This window comes from Erpetoichthys calabaricus, chromosome 2 (genome assembly GCF_900747795.2).
Source record: "Erpetoichthys calabaricus chromosome 2, fErpCal1.3, whole genome shotgun sequence".
Taxonomy (NCBI): domain Eukaryota; kingdom Metazoa; phylum Chordata; class Cladistia; order Polypteriformes; family Polypteridae; genus Erpetoichthys; species Erpetoichthys calabaricus.
The window spans coordinates 76375276-76392630 of NC_041395.2; the positions used below are offsets into that span (position 1 = coordinate 76375276).

At 37.7% G+C, this 17355-nt stretch overlaps 1 protein-coding gene across 1 annotated transcript in view; it reads left to right on the forward strand.

The window, feature by feature from the left end:
• myo1eb (myosin IEb) overlaps positions 1-17355 on the forward strand; it is a 99605-nt gene that overhangs the window by 10881 nt on the left and 71369 nt on the right. The window contains exons 2-4 of the mRNA XM_028793949.2: positions 12019-12156; positions 12718-12807; positions 16438-16532. Coding sequence (XP_028649782.1) covers positions 12019-12156; positions 12718-12807; positions 16438-16532 — 323 coding nt within the window. The remainder of the gene's footprint in view (positions 1-12018; positions 12157-12717; positions 12808-16437; positions 16533-17355) is intronic.

Sequence of the window (17355 nt, forward strand, 5' to 3'; positions counted from 1 at the left end):
CGGTTCATCTGTAAGCGGAACGTGGGTCACTAGACCATAGACGAATCTCTGTGTAAGTGACACAGTCTAACAAACTCCTCCTTATCTGCCCTCCTAGCCCTTGCAGCTGTCCTCAGTTCCTAGTACAGGCCGAAGTTGCTATCAAGCTGTGTGCTGCGCCCCCTGTTGATGATATCCAGGGTTCTCTGTGAGATGAAACACCTCCTTCTGGGAACACTGATAACACCAACACAACCCTCAGCAACCTTAAGAGTCTTGTCCCAGAAGGTTTCCCACATCACATTAGGATCAGTAGCCGCAACCAACTCTAAGTTCCTCACACAAACTGTGTGCAGACTCGTTAGAAACGGCCTGATCTTGAAGTCTGTCCAGGTCCTGCCTCATTTTTCTAGTAGGTGGTCTCCTACTGGATCTAAGCTGGATCTTCAGAGTAGCAACACAAGTCTGTGGTCAGAATTCACAAACTGGGCTCTTCTGTACTCCCTGCAGTTTTGTAAGAGCCTACAGCGTCTGCCCAGAAGAAAGTTTTTGATCTCCGCACCACCAATATTGGAGTATCAAGTCCAACAATGTGGCTCAGGAAGTTGGAACCAGGATCCAGCGATCCACAGCCTCTGACCTTTTACAAAATTCAAGAAACATGGAGCCACTTTCACCACAGTCACCAGACCTTTAGGGACCGACACAATCCTCATAGTCAGCCCATCAATGCCAGTGGTTGCAGTGAAGTCACACATGACCAAAGGAGTGTCACCTCACAGGCACCTATCAACCACTGCTCAAAATTATGAATAAAAATGTCTCCCTCACTGAGACTTCACTCATTTCAGTCAGAACATACACTGAGGCAAACAGACAAGACACTCGGAGAGTGCGTTAATCTGAGTCTCATAATATGCTTGTTGAAATGAGTGACATTGAACACCATCGGTAGGATCCGATCCGCAACAGCAACTCCCTGAGTATGACAGCCATCAGAGCGACCAGACCAATAAAAGGTGTACCCACCTACAGAGATCTGGCCAGGACCTTGTCTGCGCACCTCAGTGAGTGCTGCCACTGAATTGAGGAGTTTACGAAGATCCTCTGACGGCAGAGGAAAATGATTGTCATGCCAGAGAGACAAAATGTTTCACATGCCTACCCGGATGGGCTGCCTCAAATTTGGACCTGAGTGCTGACTTGAGTGGACGATGCCTCGGCACCACACCAGTTCTGATCCCCATCAGGTGTGATGGTTTTGACTTTTCCGGGGATGAGACTTCCTAGGGCCGCCAACCCATAATACAAGCAGCGTTCATATGGGTGTCTGCAGCAGAGTTACTGATGCGGAAAGGAGTCCTGTGTTGTGTGTTGTGTTTTTTTTTTTTTTTTATTAAAATCGCACAACATTTCATACAAATAAATCAATTTTTACAAACATAAGATCGAAAGCAAATCAACCCCCACCCCTGAGAAAGAGAGCTAAGCCAGCAGAGTAAAACTTAAAAGCTAGTAAAAATAAGTAAGTAGATGAATTAATAAGTGAATAATGATAAGTGGAGTTCAAAAAAAGAGGAGAGAGTCTGCTTCCTCAGTGCTTTAAAAGCTTATTCTAAAATATTGATTAGATCCTGCCAGGTTTTGAAAAAGTTCTGTACAGATTCTGTAAATGAGAATTTGATGTTCTCCAGTTTAAAATAGTATATAACATCAGTTACCCACTGACTTAGAATAGGAGAGTTGGGATACTTCCAGTTGAGCAAGATACATCTACGTGCCAATAGTGTAGTAAAGGCAATTACAGTTTGTTTGTCCTCCACTTTAAGCCCATCTGGGAGTAAGGAGTCCTGTCTTTCGTCTCAGAGCTTTTTTTTTTTTTTAATGGTGGTTGGAGTGCCAGTCCTGCCAGCAACCCACATGATCTCCATACAAGTTGGAGTAGCACTTGCAGGGCCAGATGCAGTTTACCATTGTCATACCTAGGACAGTTTTATTTGCCAACCTGTAATAAAATTGAAACTTAGGTAGTGCCGTGCTGTCTTCTGCTTTAGGTCATTATAGATCATTATCCATTATTGGATGTGTGGATGTTTACAATTTCAAGTAAATGATTGAATCTAATTTCTTAAAAAAAGATTTGCTAATGTATATGGGGATAGTTTGAAATAGAAAAAGAAGCTTGGGAAGGATGTTCATCTTAACAGTGTTGATTCAACTTGATAATGTGAGATGGAGGATGGACCATCTATTTAGATGCTTAATTTTTTCCATGCAGACAGCAACATTTTGTTGAAAAAGACCTTTATATTTACTTGTGATACATTTACCTCTAGATATTTAAACTGATTAAACTGATCTGTTAAGATAAATGGGAAGGAAACCAGTCTAAAAATTAATTTTGAGTCCAGACATCTTGTTGAAAATCTGCTAGTGCTTTTAGAATTGCTGGCACAGAATTTTGTGGGTCAGCTATATACAGTACTATGCCATCTGCATGTAATGACATTTTCTGTTCAAGTCCTTCTCTGAAAATCCTATTTATCTCTGATGCATTTTGAAAATAAACAGCCAGTGACCCAATGGCGATTGCAAAGAGCAATGGTGATGGGGAACATTGTTGTCAGGTACTGTTTTCTAGTTTGAAATAGTCTGAAATAATGTTGTTAATATGAACTGACACTTCTGGACTAATCTAGGGTAGTCTGATCCATGTACATATGTTTGGGCTAAACCCAAATTTGTGCAATGCATTCTGCAGTTTATAGCATTCCATGCAGTTCTTGCCCAGCGGTATATATAGGACAAACATCAAAAAGAATCTTAACACGAATACATGAACATCGCAACGCCGTCAGAAGAAAGGACTCACGATCACTGATCTACACGCATACTAAATCAACAGGACATACATTTAACTGGGACAATGTACAAGTAAGATTTAAGGCCAGTACTTAAAGTGCCAGAGAGCTGGCCGAATCTTGGCTATCAAATGAGAACGCCATCAACAGACATTTGGACATAAATCCAGCATATGCAAACTTAAGAAGAACATGTTCATAATAAATAAAATCTTTACAACCAATAAAATGTTCACACTGACTTAGCAAACCCCCCCACCCCAAACTCCACTACGTAATTTTTGCTATATATTGCCTTTGATTCTTGTAAGTCTAAGCATTATCCTCTGATGAAGGCCTCTGGTAGGGGCTGAAAGCTCAGGAATAAAAACTATGATACGTGATTCATTTTCTCCCATTGTGGATCTCCAGCTGCAAATATGCAAACCGTATCACAGACCTTCTCTTCCATATATATATATAATATATATATATAATATGTGTATAATATATTGTGACGCCCCTGCTGTGTATGTTCCAGGGGAGCAGCCATGGACAGCTCAATACCTGCCCTGGGGCGCTTAGTGGCAGCCTCCCTGGCCAACGCTGATTCCCCAACCTCCCGCAGGGCTTCATTGGAGATGGAGTCCTCTACAGCTTGGTTGGGGCCCGGGGTAGCCGCTAGGGTTGGGGGCTGTCTCCTTCCAACAGCCCGGCTGGACGTATCTACAGCCCCACCCAGAAGTGCAATTAGGACCAGGTGGTCAAGCACCTGGAACGCTTCCGGGTGGGTTATAAAAAGGGCCAGCCACCACCACTCGAGAGCCAGAGTCGGGAGGAGGAGGAGGAGGAGTGGTGGTGCCAGAAGAAGGGTTGTTATGATTGCTGTGAGTGTTTTGGGACTGTGTTGGGCCTGTGGGACACAGGGAGGGCGTGCCCCACAGCTGAAGAGAAATAAAAGTCTGCTTGTTTAAGTACGTGCCTCTGCGTCAGTCTGTGCAGGGTCGGGTGCTATATAGAGCCTTTCACAATAATATATATACTGTGTATGTATGTGTATATATACTGTGTATGTATGTGTGTGTGTGTGTGTGTGTGTATATATATATATATATATATATATATATATATATATATATATATATATATATATATATATATATATATATATATATATATATATACTCTGTATATATAATAAAAATGTGTATGTATATAATTATTGTGCTATAAATTAGTGCTGGGAGGTATACTGTTTCATACCGAAAACCGTTTATTTTTATCATGATATGGATTTTTCTTATACCGCAATACCAGTTTAAATAGCCTAAACAATGTTCGGAACGTGGCACAGCGGGAAACTGTTTAAGGGGGGACCTTTTTCACTGCTACACCGCTAAACATGCATGCAACGGAGTACATGTGTTAGTGGAGGTATTACGTGGTGAAAATGGGCAGAACATTCCGAAACTGAAGCTGTAGCAGACAATAAAGTTGAACATGATGACACAGAAGAACTTTTGCCGAGAAAAGGAGCCGTGTCTGTTGTCTGGAGATACTTTGGCTTTAAAAAGGTCGGACGTGGACCAAACAACTATTTACTGCAAATGCTGTCGAGCTAAAGTTGTCACCAGAGGCGGTATCACGAGCAATTTGCTGCACCACCTTAGCCGCAAACATGCTTTGGAGTACCATGAATATTTGGAACTAAGATTGTCATCCTCCACGTCCTCAGGTAAAACAAAAACAGCTGAGGATACTTGAGTCAGACGTCACTTGTAGACGCGTTTGCTAGAGGTACTAGATATGACAAAAAAAGCAAGCGGTGGATTGAGATAACCAACGCCATTACAATTCGTATAGCTAACATGTCAGTGGACAGAGATTGTTAACATTAACAGAAAGTGTAGTTGGTTTACAAAAAATGTTTACTCTATTCCTTTTCTAAGACATGTTCAGTGCAATACAACTTTTGACAAGCACCTCTGTATATTTTACAAAGTCTAAATGCCTCTTTGGATAGTTGAAAAATGTTGTCAAAATTATAGTTTAAGTTGTCTGAAAAATTTGATCAATAAAAAGGTTCTCTATTTTGACTGCAACTGTCATGCAATGTGATTCCTTCTCTTCATTAGTGCCACGCCCTTCAAAACTATCACTTTATGGGGCCATGCAAACCTGTATTAATACTTGTGTGAACATTAAAATGTTTTTTTGTACAATGTACAATTCTCATGACCGTGGAATAGGTTATTCTTAGTCAGTCTACTGCAGTAATTGAAGTGGAAAATGTGGTTAACATCCACTCATGCATGGGAAAAAAATACCATTGAATACCATGAAACTGGTATAATTTTGAAAAATACTGTGATATAAATTTTTGGTCATACCGCCCAGCACTAGTATACATAAACAATATTAAGTCTCCAGTGCCTGTTAAATATCAGTTTGTTTTGCACAGTGCAATGGATGTGCCAGGTTTGCCAGTGGATTTGACTAGGTTAAGTTTGTCTTTTGACAAGGGAATGTCTCTTGTCTGAAAACGGTGGGAATGAAAGTGGCCTGATTTGGATTTATCTCATTAGATGCATTTTAATATCACTTCGGAAACGCACTTTTGTAATTTTTTAATCTAACATTATTGTGTACGTACGTGGAGTATCCCATACTTACGTGAAAACATCTCTACGTTATCCCTTAATTTTTTTTTTTTTCACTATGTGGTTCAGGGCTTCCATACATAACAGGTTTATTACTGTGGTTTTTAATTCACCTGTGGCAAAAACATTTATCAAAAAATGGCTTGTGGATTTAGAGATTTTTATATGCAGAAATTCAGCCTTAAGATGTATCAGTAATGTGACAGGCAAAGTTCGGTTATGATCTCTATTTGTCAGTACTGTGTAAAGTATGTGGATGTGATTATTTTATTCTGAGTTTAAGTTGATACAGTGGTGGAATCCTGCAACTGAATGTTAGGAAAAACTAAATGGATTTTTTTTTTTTTTTTTTTAATTTTCATAGAAGACACTTCCTCATTTTTAATGGTTAAGCATTTTAGGTATTACGCAATATATCGAATTATAGGTGAGCAGGGGACGGCACGGTGGCGCAGTGGGTAGCGCTGCTGCCTCGCAGTTGGGAGATCTGGGGACCTGGGTTTGATTCCCGGGTCCTCCCTGCGTGGAGTTTGCATGTTCTCCCCGTGTCTGCGTGGGTTTCCTCCGGGCACTCCGGTTTCCTCCCACAGTCCAAAGACATGCAGGTTAGGTAGATTGGTGATTCTAAATTGGCCCTAGTGTGTGCTTGGTGTGTGTTTGTGTGTGTCCTGCGGTGGGTTGGCACCCTGCCCGGGATTGGTCCCTGCCTTGTGCCCTGTGTTGGCTGGGATTGGCTCCAGCAGACCCCCGTGACCCTGTGTTCGGATTCAGCGGGTTGGTAAATGGATGGATGGATGGATAGGTGAGCAGCTTATTTCAAATGTATCCACGGTTATGATTAATAAAAAACGAAATTTACTGTACCATGCAGACTTTAAGAAATTAGGTTACTCAGTCAGATGTTTACAGAAAACACACGATTTGAAAATCTGTATTCAAAGCATACATTTTGATAACTCCGTTACAACTGCAAAGGATGAAGCAAATTTATTCAGATTGGGTGAGTGAGGAAACTAATAAGAAATGTTGGCTGAATATGTGATCTGAATGTACATAGAATTGCCTGTAAATTTACTGCAAAGGTTTGGGATCTGTATTTTGAGTTCCATTGCAGAGAATAGGGATATTATGATACCAAAGCTTTGTAGTCAATACTAATACCATTGAAAATTCACAATATTTGATAATGTATCTGTTCGATATCACAGCCGAAAACAGAAATCACCATTCAATACCACTTTATTAAAAGTAACTCCATTATTTACAGGGCTCCAGACTGCAACTAAAATGGTTGGAAATGCAACAAAAAATAGGCTTTGGTAATTATCATTTCTGCTTTGATAGCCAGTGACAAATGAAATAATTGAAACTTTAAACTTTGTAACAGTTGTAAAAGGCCATTTTTTATATGTGAATCGCCCCTGCGTGCGGCAAATGGTATTGATGTAACCCAGAGAAAGCATTGGTGGGTCCTCTGCGCGTGTAAATATTTCTAACTACATGCGTCCACCGCCTATTCCAAATGATGAATTTCAAGGAGAGGCTGGTTATGCTTGTGCCAGAATGACGAACGAAGGGGCTGAATATGACGCAACAGGTCATCATAATGCAAGGAAGACATTTAAAGCATTTGAAATTAATCTGCCCATCATGTAAGTCTCCTGTTATGAAGATATATGTAATCTGGAATTCAGTTGTTCCTTTTGATTTGGCACACACGTACTGAGGTGCGATTGTCATGGATCTCCTTGTGTTCATGAATCTTTCTGTGCCGTTTCTCTTTTGATTTAACGCTGGCTCCATGCAAAATGCTGTGCTATGTTTCAGTAAACTTGCATGTTCAGCCGCCTGCCTGCTGTTTTCTCACACACATCGATCTCATGAAATCTACGTTTTAAGGTTGCAGGTGTATTATGTGCTATTGTTGTTTTACAGGGGTGCATTGTGATTTGAAGGTAGACAGTAAACTTTGCTAAAATGGTATTGACAAATGTCACTTTGTAAGTTGTTATTTCAGTTGTTTTGGCATGCAGTCTATATATTCTGTTACCAATAAATTTTATTAATGGTAGCTCATCAACAAAGAAACATGGAAAATAAGATTTTAGTAAAATATTAATAATAATTTAATAATTCATCAGTTGACATTTAAAAGAGAAATTGTTAAAATAATGTGAATACATTGAATACATTTAACACTTTTTAAAGCCATACGTGATGCCTTGCTCATAAACATATATTTTTTTTCTTTTTGTGAAAGAGAAAAAAGCATTTCCACAAGAAAGGCTTTGTTATGGAACTGAAATTTCACCTGTGTCATATGAGTGATTAAACAAGTTTGAATAAAATAGTTTGATTTCTATAAAAATAGACGAAAAAGAAATTTCTTTGCCTGTCATGATCCACTAGGACACATTTTTCTGCTGGAATAGAATTCCCCATCCGCTGCTTACAAAATGAACACTGGACGGCTAAAATTCTTCAAAATGTATTTTCAAAGGTTGCTGGCTCACATCAAACAAGTGGAAAAGAAGACCAAATTACCCTGGATGGCCCTCTGACACTGATATTCAGTGACACAGTCTCAGAGCCTGAGTAAAGTATGCTGTTCTTAACGACTGTACATAGTGTGAAAGTTATTATGACATTCTGTTATTCAAAGCATCAAGACGGACTCAATAGTACAAGGGAAAGATGTAATGCACAAAACAAAAAGAATTAGGCACAAATACATGAAAGTTAGAAAAGTAAGAGACTGAAAGATTAATATTTTACACATTTGATTATTTGTCATCTAAATCAAAGCTATTGGCGCCTAATTATTTTTTCTTTTAGCAGTCACTTGCTCTTTGAGGTGAAATTTTGTCTGGAGTGCTGATATGTATACTGTGTGTGTGTATATATATATATATATATATATATATATATATATATATATATCCGCACGAGATACGTACCCAAGTGTTTAAAATTTGAAAGTAATGGTAAAAATGTGCCCTGCACAGCACATATAATTCTTTTTTCTCCAGAAAATTGCACTTCTCTGCGGACAACTGAAACCAGAAAAACCACACTTGTCCGATGGTCAATTTACCCATGTCGGACGAGTCGGGCGTTGGATTTCTGCACCCCTGCAGAGTGCAGCAGACATGCACAAACTACTTACAGTAACTGTACCCTGGATAAGTGTTTACATGGCCACATAACCAGGTTACTCACGGAGAAATCTGTGTGTTAACTCAGTTTCTCAGAGACCAATATCCCTGTTTCTATAATAGATATAAGGGTTTACATGGCATTTCTGAAACCAGCAACAACATTTATATAGCGCATTTTCATACAAACAATGTACCTCAAAGTGTTTTACAAGATGTCAAAGACTAAGTTACAAGAAAAGAAATAAAATTAATATTAGGCAATAATAATATAGAATAAGTAACAAATAAAAAGGTAAGGTCAGATTGTCGGGAGGACAAAAAACAAACAAACAAAAAAAACTCCAGTTAGACTGGAGAGAAAAAACAATCTGCAGGGGTTCCAAAGCCAAAAGACCGCCCTCCCCCCAACTGGGCATTTTATCCAACATACGTGTTCTTAATTCATTCCTCTTTGTTTTCAGGCTTTATGAGATAGGATTTGATGAAGTTGCTCTTGTGGACAGCTGAGACACACTCCTTCATTCCATTATCACAGGTGGCTGCATGGTGCCTTGATCAGGTGGTGGTGGTGGCACAGATTGCCACCACAGAACAATTGGAAAAGACAGAATGGAATAGTAGAGATTAGAAAAGATTGCAGATCCCTGAAGAATATGGTAGTGCATATAAATGCTCTCATTCACTTTTGACATTCTTTATTATAGAAAACTAGCCATACGCCGCATAATTATTTATTGATGGATGAACACTTCCTGACAGACACAGTTGTCCACATGGGGTGGGTTTGAGGATACGACTGTGAGTGAATGAAAAGATGGAACTCTGGAGAGTACAACATACAATTGTTCGTGACTGAAAACTGGTTTTGGCAGATACAGGCATATCTTTTTGAAAGTTTGTCCCTGTGCCTTATTAATTGTCATTGCAAAGGCCAATCTAACAGAAAATTGTCTGCGTGTAAACGTAAAAGGCAAATTTGAATCTGATGGGGTCAGGGAAATCCGGGGAATATGGACAGTTTGTGAGGTAGCAGCTGCGATTGTTTTACACTCTAGTACATTGCGGTGAATGCTAGTAACAGTCAGTCTAGTGCCTTTACAGAGACTTCTTGCTGGCATGAGGTTTCTGAGAAGCATAACGACTGAGCCAATTGTAAGTTTGAGTTTATGCGGAGGCATGCCAGTGGGAGAAAGACTGCTAAGAAATTCTTCGGGGAATGAAACTTGATCTGCGGTATCGTCTGTGATGATGGAGTCAACGCTGGTGAAAGTTACTTCGTCGGTAGGGATAAGTTTCAGTACCTGTTCATTAAGGTGTAGCGAGTCTTCGTTGGTGACGCTTAATATAGCTTGCGTACTGAGATGTTCCGGAGTCACAGTTGTGAAGTCGATGTCGCCACATAGTTGTTGAACGGGTTCAGAAATAAAAGGAAAACAATGTGAAGGTAATGTTGTAGGTGTTCCGTTTTTCGAAATCTTGTTCGTGAGGAAGAGCTGTCATATTTGTCGTCGGAGTAAGTACATGCATGTGACGCCAAAAAGGTTGCTTGTTAATGCAACCGGCAACAGTAAGTTCTAGAGTTGGTGGGCGGGGCTTTGTCGTGCGTACCGCATGACGCAGAAGAAGGGTTAGAGTTGGCGGGCAGGGCTCTGTATTGCGTGTGTGTGTATCCCATGGTGGGGCGACTTGGTGAATTATATATAGAAAAGCAGCCGGAACCGAAAAGAACAATGAAAAGTCAACGTGGCTCAGAGGTGCATGTGAACTGTAGCAGAGACGAAAGCGATTGAGGCTGTGTTTGGTGAGGTGCTGCGTGCCTTGAGAGCGAGGGTGGACTCGGGAGGAGGGTTAGAGTTGGCGGGCAGGGCTCTGTCGTGCGTATCCCATGGTCTCTGTCTTGCGTGCCATGGTCGGCTGCTTAGTGAATTGTTGGTGGGCGGGGCTCTGTCTTGCGTGCGTCTTGCTTGCCATGGACTTAGTGAATTATATATATATATATATATATATATATATATAGATGTTCCCATAGTTTGTTTTGTGTCCTTAAGCCAGTTTTGCACTCATTGCTGCCTCTTCTAGTCTGAAGATTAGTGGGTAATGAAAAGCTGTTTAAAATTATCTATTTGTCAAATCCTTTTAAAACTCTGGCATGTTACTAAAGTGCATTCTCCCAGAACTTGGTGTTCATACTAACACTACAATACTTATTAGCTTTATTTACTGTATTTATTTATTTTTGTTTCAAAGATTTTTTTCAATTACATGTAGAAATGTAGTTCCATACATAGAACTACAAAATGTGCTTTCACTGTGCCAAAATGTGGATTCATTGTGCCAAGATATTGTAAAAAGTATACATTGTTGTCTTCCCTAATAAAATATCTATGATTAAGCTAGACAAACTTAGGAAAAAAAGCATTTAAAACGTGTTGGGAGAGTGGTTAGGTTCTGGGTTTGCTGTGGCTGTCAGAAAAATGTATAAGGGGTCTAGAAAAGAAAAATATACTGGCATTTAATTTAAACCTGATAAATTGTTTAAAAATGTAATGTCCGATGTGTGTGCTCAACGCAGGTGTTATTTTTTTGAACAACTTGTTATGTTAAAATTCTCTTTTGTATGTTATAATCCGCAAGCTCTATGTATCCCTTTGAATGTATATCTTGCCAGACTATTTCTGTTTACCAGGTTTATTTCATGTTGGTCTGTAATGTTTGAGCACTTAAACCAAAATCTTGTTTTTGTTCTCATAACTGTACCTACAAGAGTTGTCTTTTCTGTGTATTAAATATTATGTTGATTTGTTTTTGTGTTTGCACAGATAATAGCGACTGTGATATTTTTGTGAACCAGGTACATGCACCTGAAAAACGTATAATGCAGGACTAAATTTAAAAAGGCATACACTGTATAACATGGGTAAAATGTGTATTTGCACATTGCAGCTGTTGCTAATTTGTTTCTACTCAATGTTTTTCCTAATGTATCACAAGATATATAACAGCTCTTTTGAGAATATTTTGTTTTTGTTTTAGACATCATGCAAGTTTTGAACATGAAAGCAAAACTTTTTTTTAAAAGCTGTATGTTTTAATACATACAGTATGCATACATCAGAGCAAAATATAATTGAGGAATGTTACTGCCCACAGTAAATTTAGCAAAAGTCATGTAAAGGATGTGTGTGTGAAAATTTAGCTTACTTTGTAGATTTGGTGGATTTGTGGCACATTATTTAAAATGTTGGAAATACTGGACATGGTGTAACAATATCTGCCATGCTTCAGTATCATTTCCAACTGTAACCTTAAAGGGAATCATGCACACATTAGAGTGGCTAACTTTGTTTATTTATTTATTTATTTGTTTGTTTTTTGTTACAGGGCAGTAAGGAGCGATATCATTGGCAGACCCAAAATGTGAAAGTGAGCGGAGTGGATGACATGGTTCTTTTGTCTAAAATCAACGACGATGCCATTGTTGATAACCTTAAGAAGAGATACATGGATGACTACATATTTGTATCCTGATTTATTATAAATATTCTTTCAATATTTGAAACCATGTTTTTCTTTTTTGTAATGGTTTTCAAAAGAAAGTCCCTGTGTAACTACAGATGTTGTTGCACTTTAAAGAAAATGAAAATTGTCTCAAAAACCCAGCATTGATTGGCAAGAATCATTCAGCTTAGAGGTCTGCACAAACATAAAAGGTTTTACTAAATCAAAGCAATAGGAAATGTATTAGCTAATTTAGTTCTTAAAGAATTAGGGTAATCTACAGTACTATCTCTCACAATTTTTTATTTATTTATCTACCCTATATCTTAAGTGTCCTGTTTGTGTGTGTGTGTGTGTGTGTGTGTGTTTTTTCCCTTTGTCTAAATAAGTCTTAAGATGCAGCTCCTGTTTCTGGTGCTTTTTGGCTGTGTGTATCATGGAGTTATATTAATGAAAAAGAAAAAAATATAAATTTGGATAGATAGATACTTTATTAATCCCAAGGGGAAATTCACATTCACAATTTGCGTTCATTATGTGAAAAAAACTTTAGCATTAATTTCCTTATCATGTCATTCATAGACGTATATTGGTCCTGTTCTTATTTCTGTGAACCCTTTCAAACAGCTGCCTTATTTTACTGAAAGGGAGATTGAAATCTATCAAGGAGCAGTGAGTATCTTGTGCATATTTTTGTCTTGTCTTCAAAATCCTTAAAGAACCACATGAAGTCATTTCAGCATTGTTAAACATAACTTTATGTGTTAAGAAAATTTAATTTTAGAATTCCACTTCATTACCATAACATACAATACAAAAATCACCTAAGCATAAAACTACATTAACTTCCTTAGTGTTGCATTTTATTTAAAAAAAACATGTAAAAAGTGTTGCTTTTCTTTTTTGGTCATGAAAAATTACCGTATATACTTGCATATAAGTCGGTCATAGAATCAGACCCCGACTTATACGCCCGTTCAAAACTGCGACACTTAATTTTATTTTATTTTTTTACATCTTTTTGCCTCCTCAAATCTCGCACCAATTTCTCAGACACATCGGATTTTGTTGCAGAAGCGCAGTTACCAATTTCTTTTGCCACTTCAATGATTTTTAATTTAAAACCAGCTTCATATTTTCTTCTGATCCAACGCTCCATCGTAGATAAGGGATGCTCTTACGATAAAGGTGTATGAAGGTGTGAGATACAAAAAACATAAAACAGTGCAAACGTCGCTTCGGAATAGTTCGGGAATTCCCATGTGGTAACGTAGGCACAATGCATATATTTTAAAAAAAAACAAAAAAACAAAAAAAAAAAAAAAAAACACTGTGCTCCGTGGTTACTCTCTCAGGTGGGCGCTAGCATATCATAATCTCTTGGACCAATAGTGAGTTTTCCGCATTCAACTTATACAACCGGAAATTATACGGTAAAATCAAGCCCCGACTTATCCACGGGAGAACTTAAACGCAAGTATATGCAGTAAATTTTTATTAAATCTCAAAAGTGTGATAATGATACAAATAATAGTAATGATGAATAAAATATTATGAAATGAATAACAAAAATAATAACATTAATAATACTAGTAATGATGCCAAAACAGTATATAATCTCAAAATGAGTCCTTAGTGTGGTAAAGCTTAAAGCATTGGGTAAGACACAATCCAATGTCCCAGTAGGGACAATACCAGCTTGTTTCTTTTTTGATTTTCTTTCCAGATTTATCAGTTTTTGAACAGCACACTGCACAGGTACGAGTTGGATTCTGTTTTTTTTTCTGTTGGAGATGTATAATCAATAAAACGTCTACCAATAAGACACTCTGGATTGATCCACTATGCACTGGGTCGACTGTGTCTTTAGCGGTAGTCTGGACAGTGGATATGCGGCAGTGAAGTGTCCTACAAGTTGACATGTAAAGTTTGCATGAGATACAGTTTCACCCACTATTTTTGTTTGTATAAGACGAATGCATTCCAAATGCACTGTTCCACCAGGTGCCGAAATATCTTTTTTGTAGTATTTCTTTTGTTCCCTCCGCATAACGGGATAGAAAGTTAATTCTTGATCCACATGGTCTACACCGCCCATTGTGTTGTTTTATTCGATCACAGCACAAAACTTTGTAACTTGCTTGTTGCCTTTTGCCTGTACAGTGACTGTAACTGCATTATGTACAGTGCTAAGAAGACAAACATCTTTCTTGTCTTTCCATTTCAATGCAAGCACTTTACCCTTTAGCATACCTCACTGTTATTTAGCTCTGCCAAAGTCTTCAGGCATGCCACGATGGTTGGGGATGTACTGTTCCATATGCGTCAGTCTGTCTTTACAGCAAGATGTCAAATAGTTCTGGCAAAGTAAAAAAAATTGTCTATAGTTACACAGTAACCTTGATCCAGCAGAACATCTATCAAAATTGGCACCAATGAGATAGCAGCGCCGTATTGATTGTATTTTGGATCAAACATTGTTCCTTTCCCTGTGTACAGAACCAAATTCCAAATGTATCTTGTTTTAGATTCACAAAGCTTGTAAAACTTTATGCCAAATCTTGCTGTTTTTGATGTGATATTCAGTATCCATGATGGTCTGCCCTTATAAGCCATGATACTTTAATTGATGCCGACCATAAAGGTCTGGAATGTATGTGTTCCGAAATATGGCCTTGTAAAGCACCCAAATTTTCTTCAGTTTGGGTGCCGGATTGGTATTCTCATCAATGTCTTCATTCTAGGTAAAGTGCAGATATATCATAATTAGTGAAAACCTGCACTCGGACATAATTATTCCAAAGAACGGCAGCAAGATTTAAGGATGAGTTTAAAACAGAATTTTTTTTATTATTATTATTTTTTGGTCTCAGAATTTTGGATGCATGTGATTTGCATGTATTAAGAATTAATTCTTTTTTTTTTTTTAATATCAATAGCCAGACAAATCCAGTGTAACCCTACTTTCTTTCTTTTAACTGCTATCTTGATTCTGGCTTCATGTTTAGGAGTGGCATGTTGATCATTTATAACTTTCTGCCCAGACAGTAGTGGAAACATGTCTTGTAATGATTCATTCTTTAACATTTCTATCAGTTGTTTCGATTGGTCATCATATAATATGGAGTGACAATTCCCATAGAACATTACAACCAATGCAAAACAAGCCCATTTGTTTCTCTGTATTTCCCAAGTAGTTTTTACTTGACACTTACAGTTAATAAAATTAAAACATTACAAGCTTTAAGATCACAAACTGTAAAATTGTCCTTTAGTTCTTAAATATGAGCATTGTATATGAGCTTTGCAGTAATTTATTTAAAAAAAAAAAAAAAAAAGAATTTCATGAAGAATACCATTTTATATGCAGTGCCTCTCTATGGAAATGGGAATTCCTAAGCATTCAGCAGCATTGCTCCAATTTTCTGTCTTTTTCTTTTTTATGATCAGATAAATTTTGATCAATGAATATCATTTAGTATTAGTTTTTGATCTATTATTGCTGACCTTTTCTGAAGGCAAATTACCTCTGATGATGTGCAGTTAAGTGAATGAAACAAAATAAATAGCATTTACCATGCATGCAGATTGGGCAGGGTTTTATAAGGGTGTGACTGCAGAGCACATGTCAAACAGACACTATGCAGTGTGGTGTTAAATGTATATTTTACATATTGCATAGTTTCCCATTTAATTTGTTTTCACTTTTAATGCTGCAGAGAGTATAGCAGTGTTAAGATGATGTATTAGTTTGGTTGTGTGCTGTAGACATGCCCTGAAGCAATAGTATTTCTTCACACTTGGTAGCAATGGCATTTTATGATTTAATCTTTTCTCCTGTTTGAGAAGTTTAAAATAACAAAATAACAATCTACAGCCAAGAGAATGAAACAAGCATGGATGATTGTGCCATCTGCAGGAAAACTGAGGAAATAATTCTATTATTAGGTTTTATATGCCATATAAAATAGGTAGCAATCAGAAGCATACTAGATGTTATGAACTATAAATCAAGGCTATGTATTGTTCCTTTGACAGAGATGTACTGTAAAGTATTTCCAGTTGATGGATTAAATTTTGAGCAATTCTTTTGTAAATGTAAACTTTGTGCCTCCTTTACAAATATGGAAATTTTACAAAAAGTTAACAAAATGCTGACCTTCATGTCTTTTGTAATTTTGCATGTGTATATAACAAAGGTAAAAAGTACTACATATTTTCCTTATTTTTATACTTCCATTATACTTATTTTAGTGAAGTAAGTTATTGTGATTCCCAACTGAAACTTTTGATATTCTGCAGGCACAGTATGAAAACCCTCCCCACATTTATGCACTGACTGACAACATGTACAGGAACATGTTGATTGATGGAGAGAACCAATGTGTCATCATCAGGTGAGGTACTTATTATGTGGAATATGCCTGAATCTGCAATGTTGCAGTCGTAGAATGGCATGGTGAGACATTGGTCAGCACTGTTGCGTCATGAGTTTTCATGGTCCCTGTATTATTGTAGTATTTCCCTCTACTTACCTTTTACCTGTTTTCTTCAAGGGTAAGTGTACTCATTAGATTTGTTACCAGGTTGGTCTACTGTGGTACTTTAAGATTAACACACACATACATAGCTATACGCATACACACAGAAACTCAACAGTGCCCTATGAATGATAAACACACAGCTGGTTAATCTCTAGCACTTTAAACCACACAAGTGCCTTATGAATAACGCAACTTGTCACTCACCTAGGACTTCATGAGACTTACTTATTATCGGCACAAACAACATTTGATTTTTTTTAATGATATCTCAGACCTAAATATTACTTTTGGTCTACAGGAATACAGTTAAACATACAAAGGCTCAGCATTCTTATCTATAGGCCATTTATCAGCCAAGAGTGCTTTACTTTAAATACTGTTCTCTAATATGGGGTGGAGCTCTCACCTGCAGCCTTAATAAACCTCGCAGCACAGAGGTAATGGCAAACCTCCAGCTTCACCAGGTGCTCAAAGAAATCTACCTTAATACTTCAGTCACAAAAGACATTAAGACAATGCATAGAAAAATACAAGCAGCATCGTATTTATTACAGGAATAATAATAATACCAGTCAAACAAAGAATAATAGAAATAGGACTGACAGTAAAGTCTGGATATATACGTATAGTCTTTGAAAAAGCTTATGAAAAAGTAGAGATGACAAGGATGAATGTC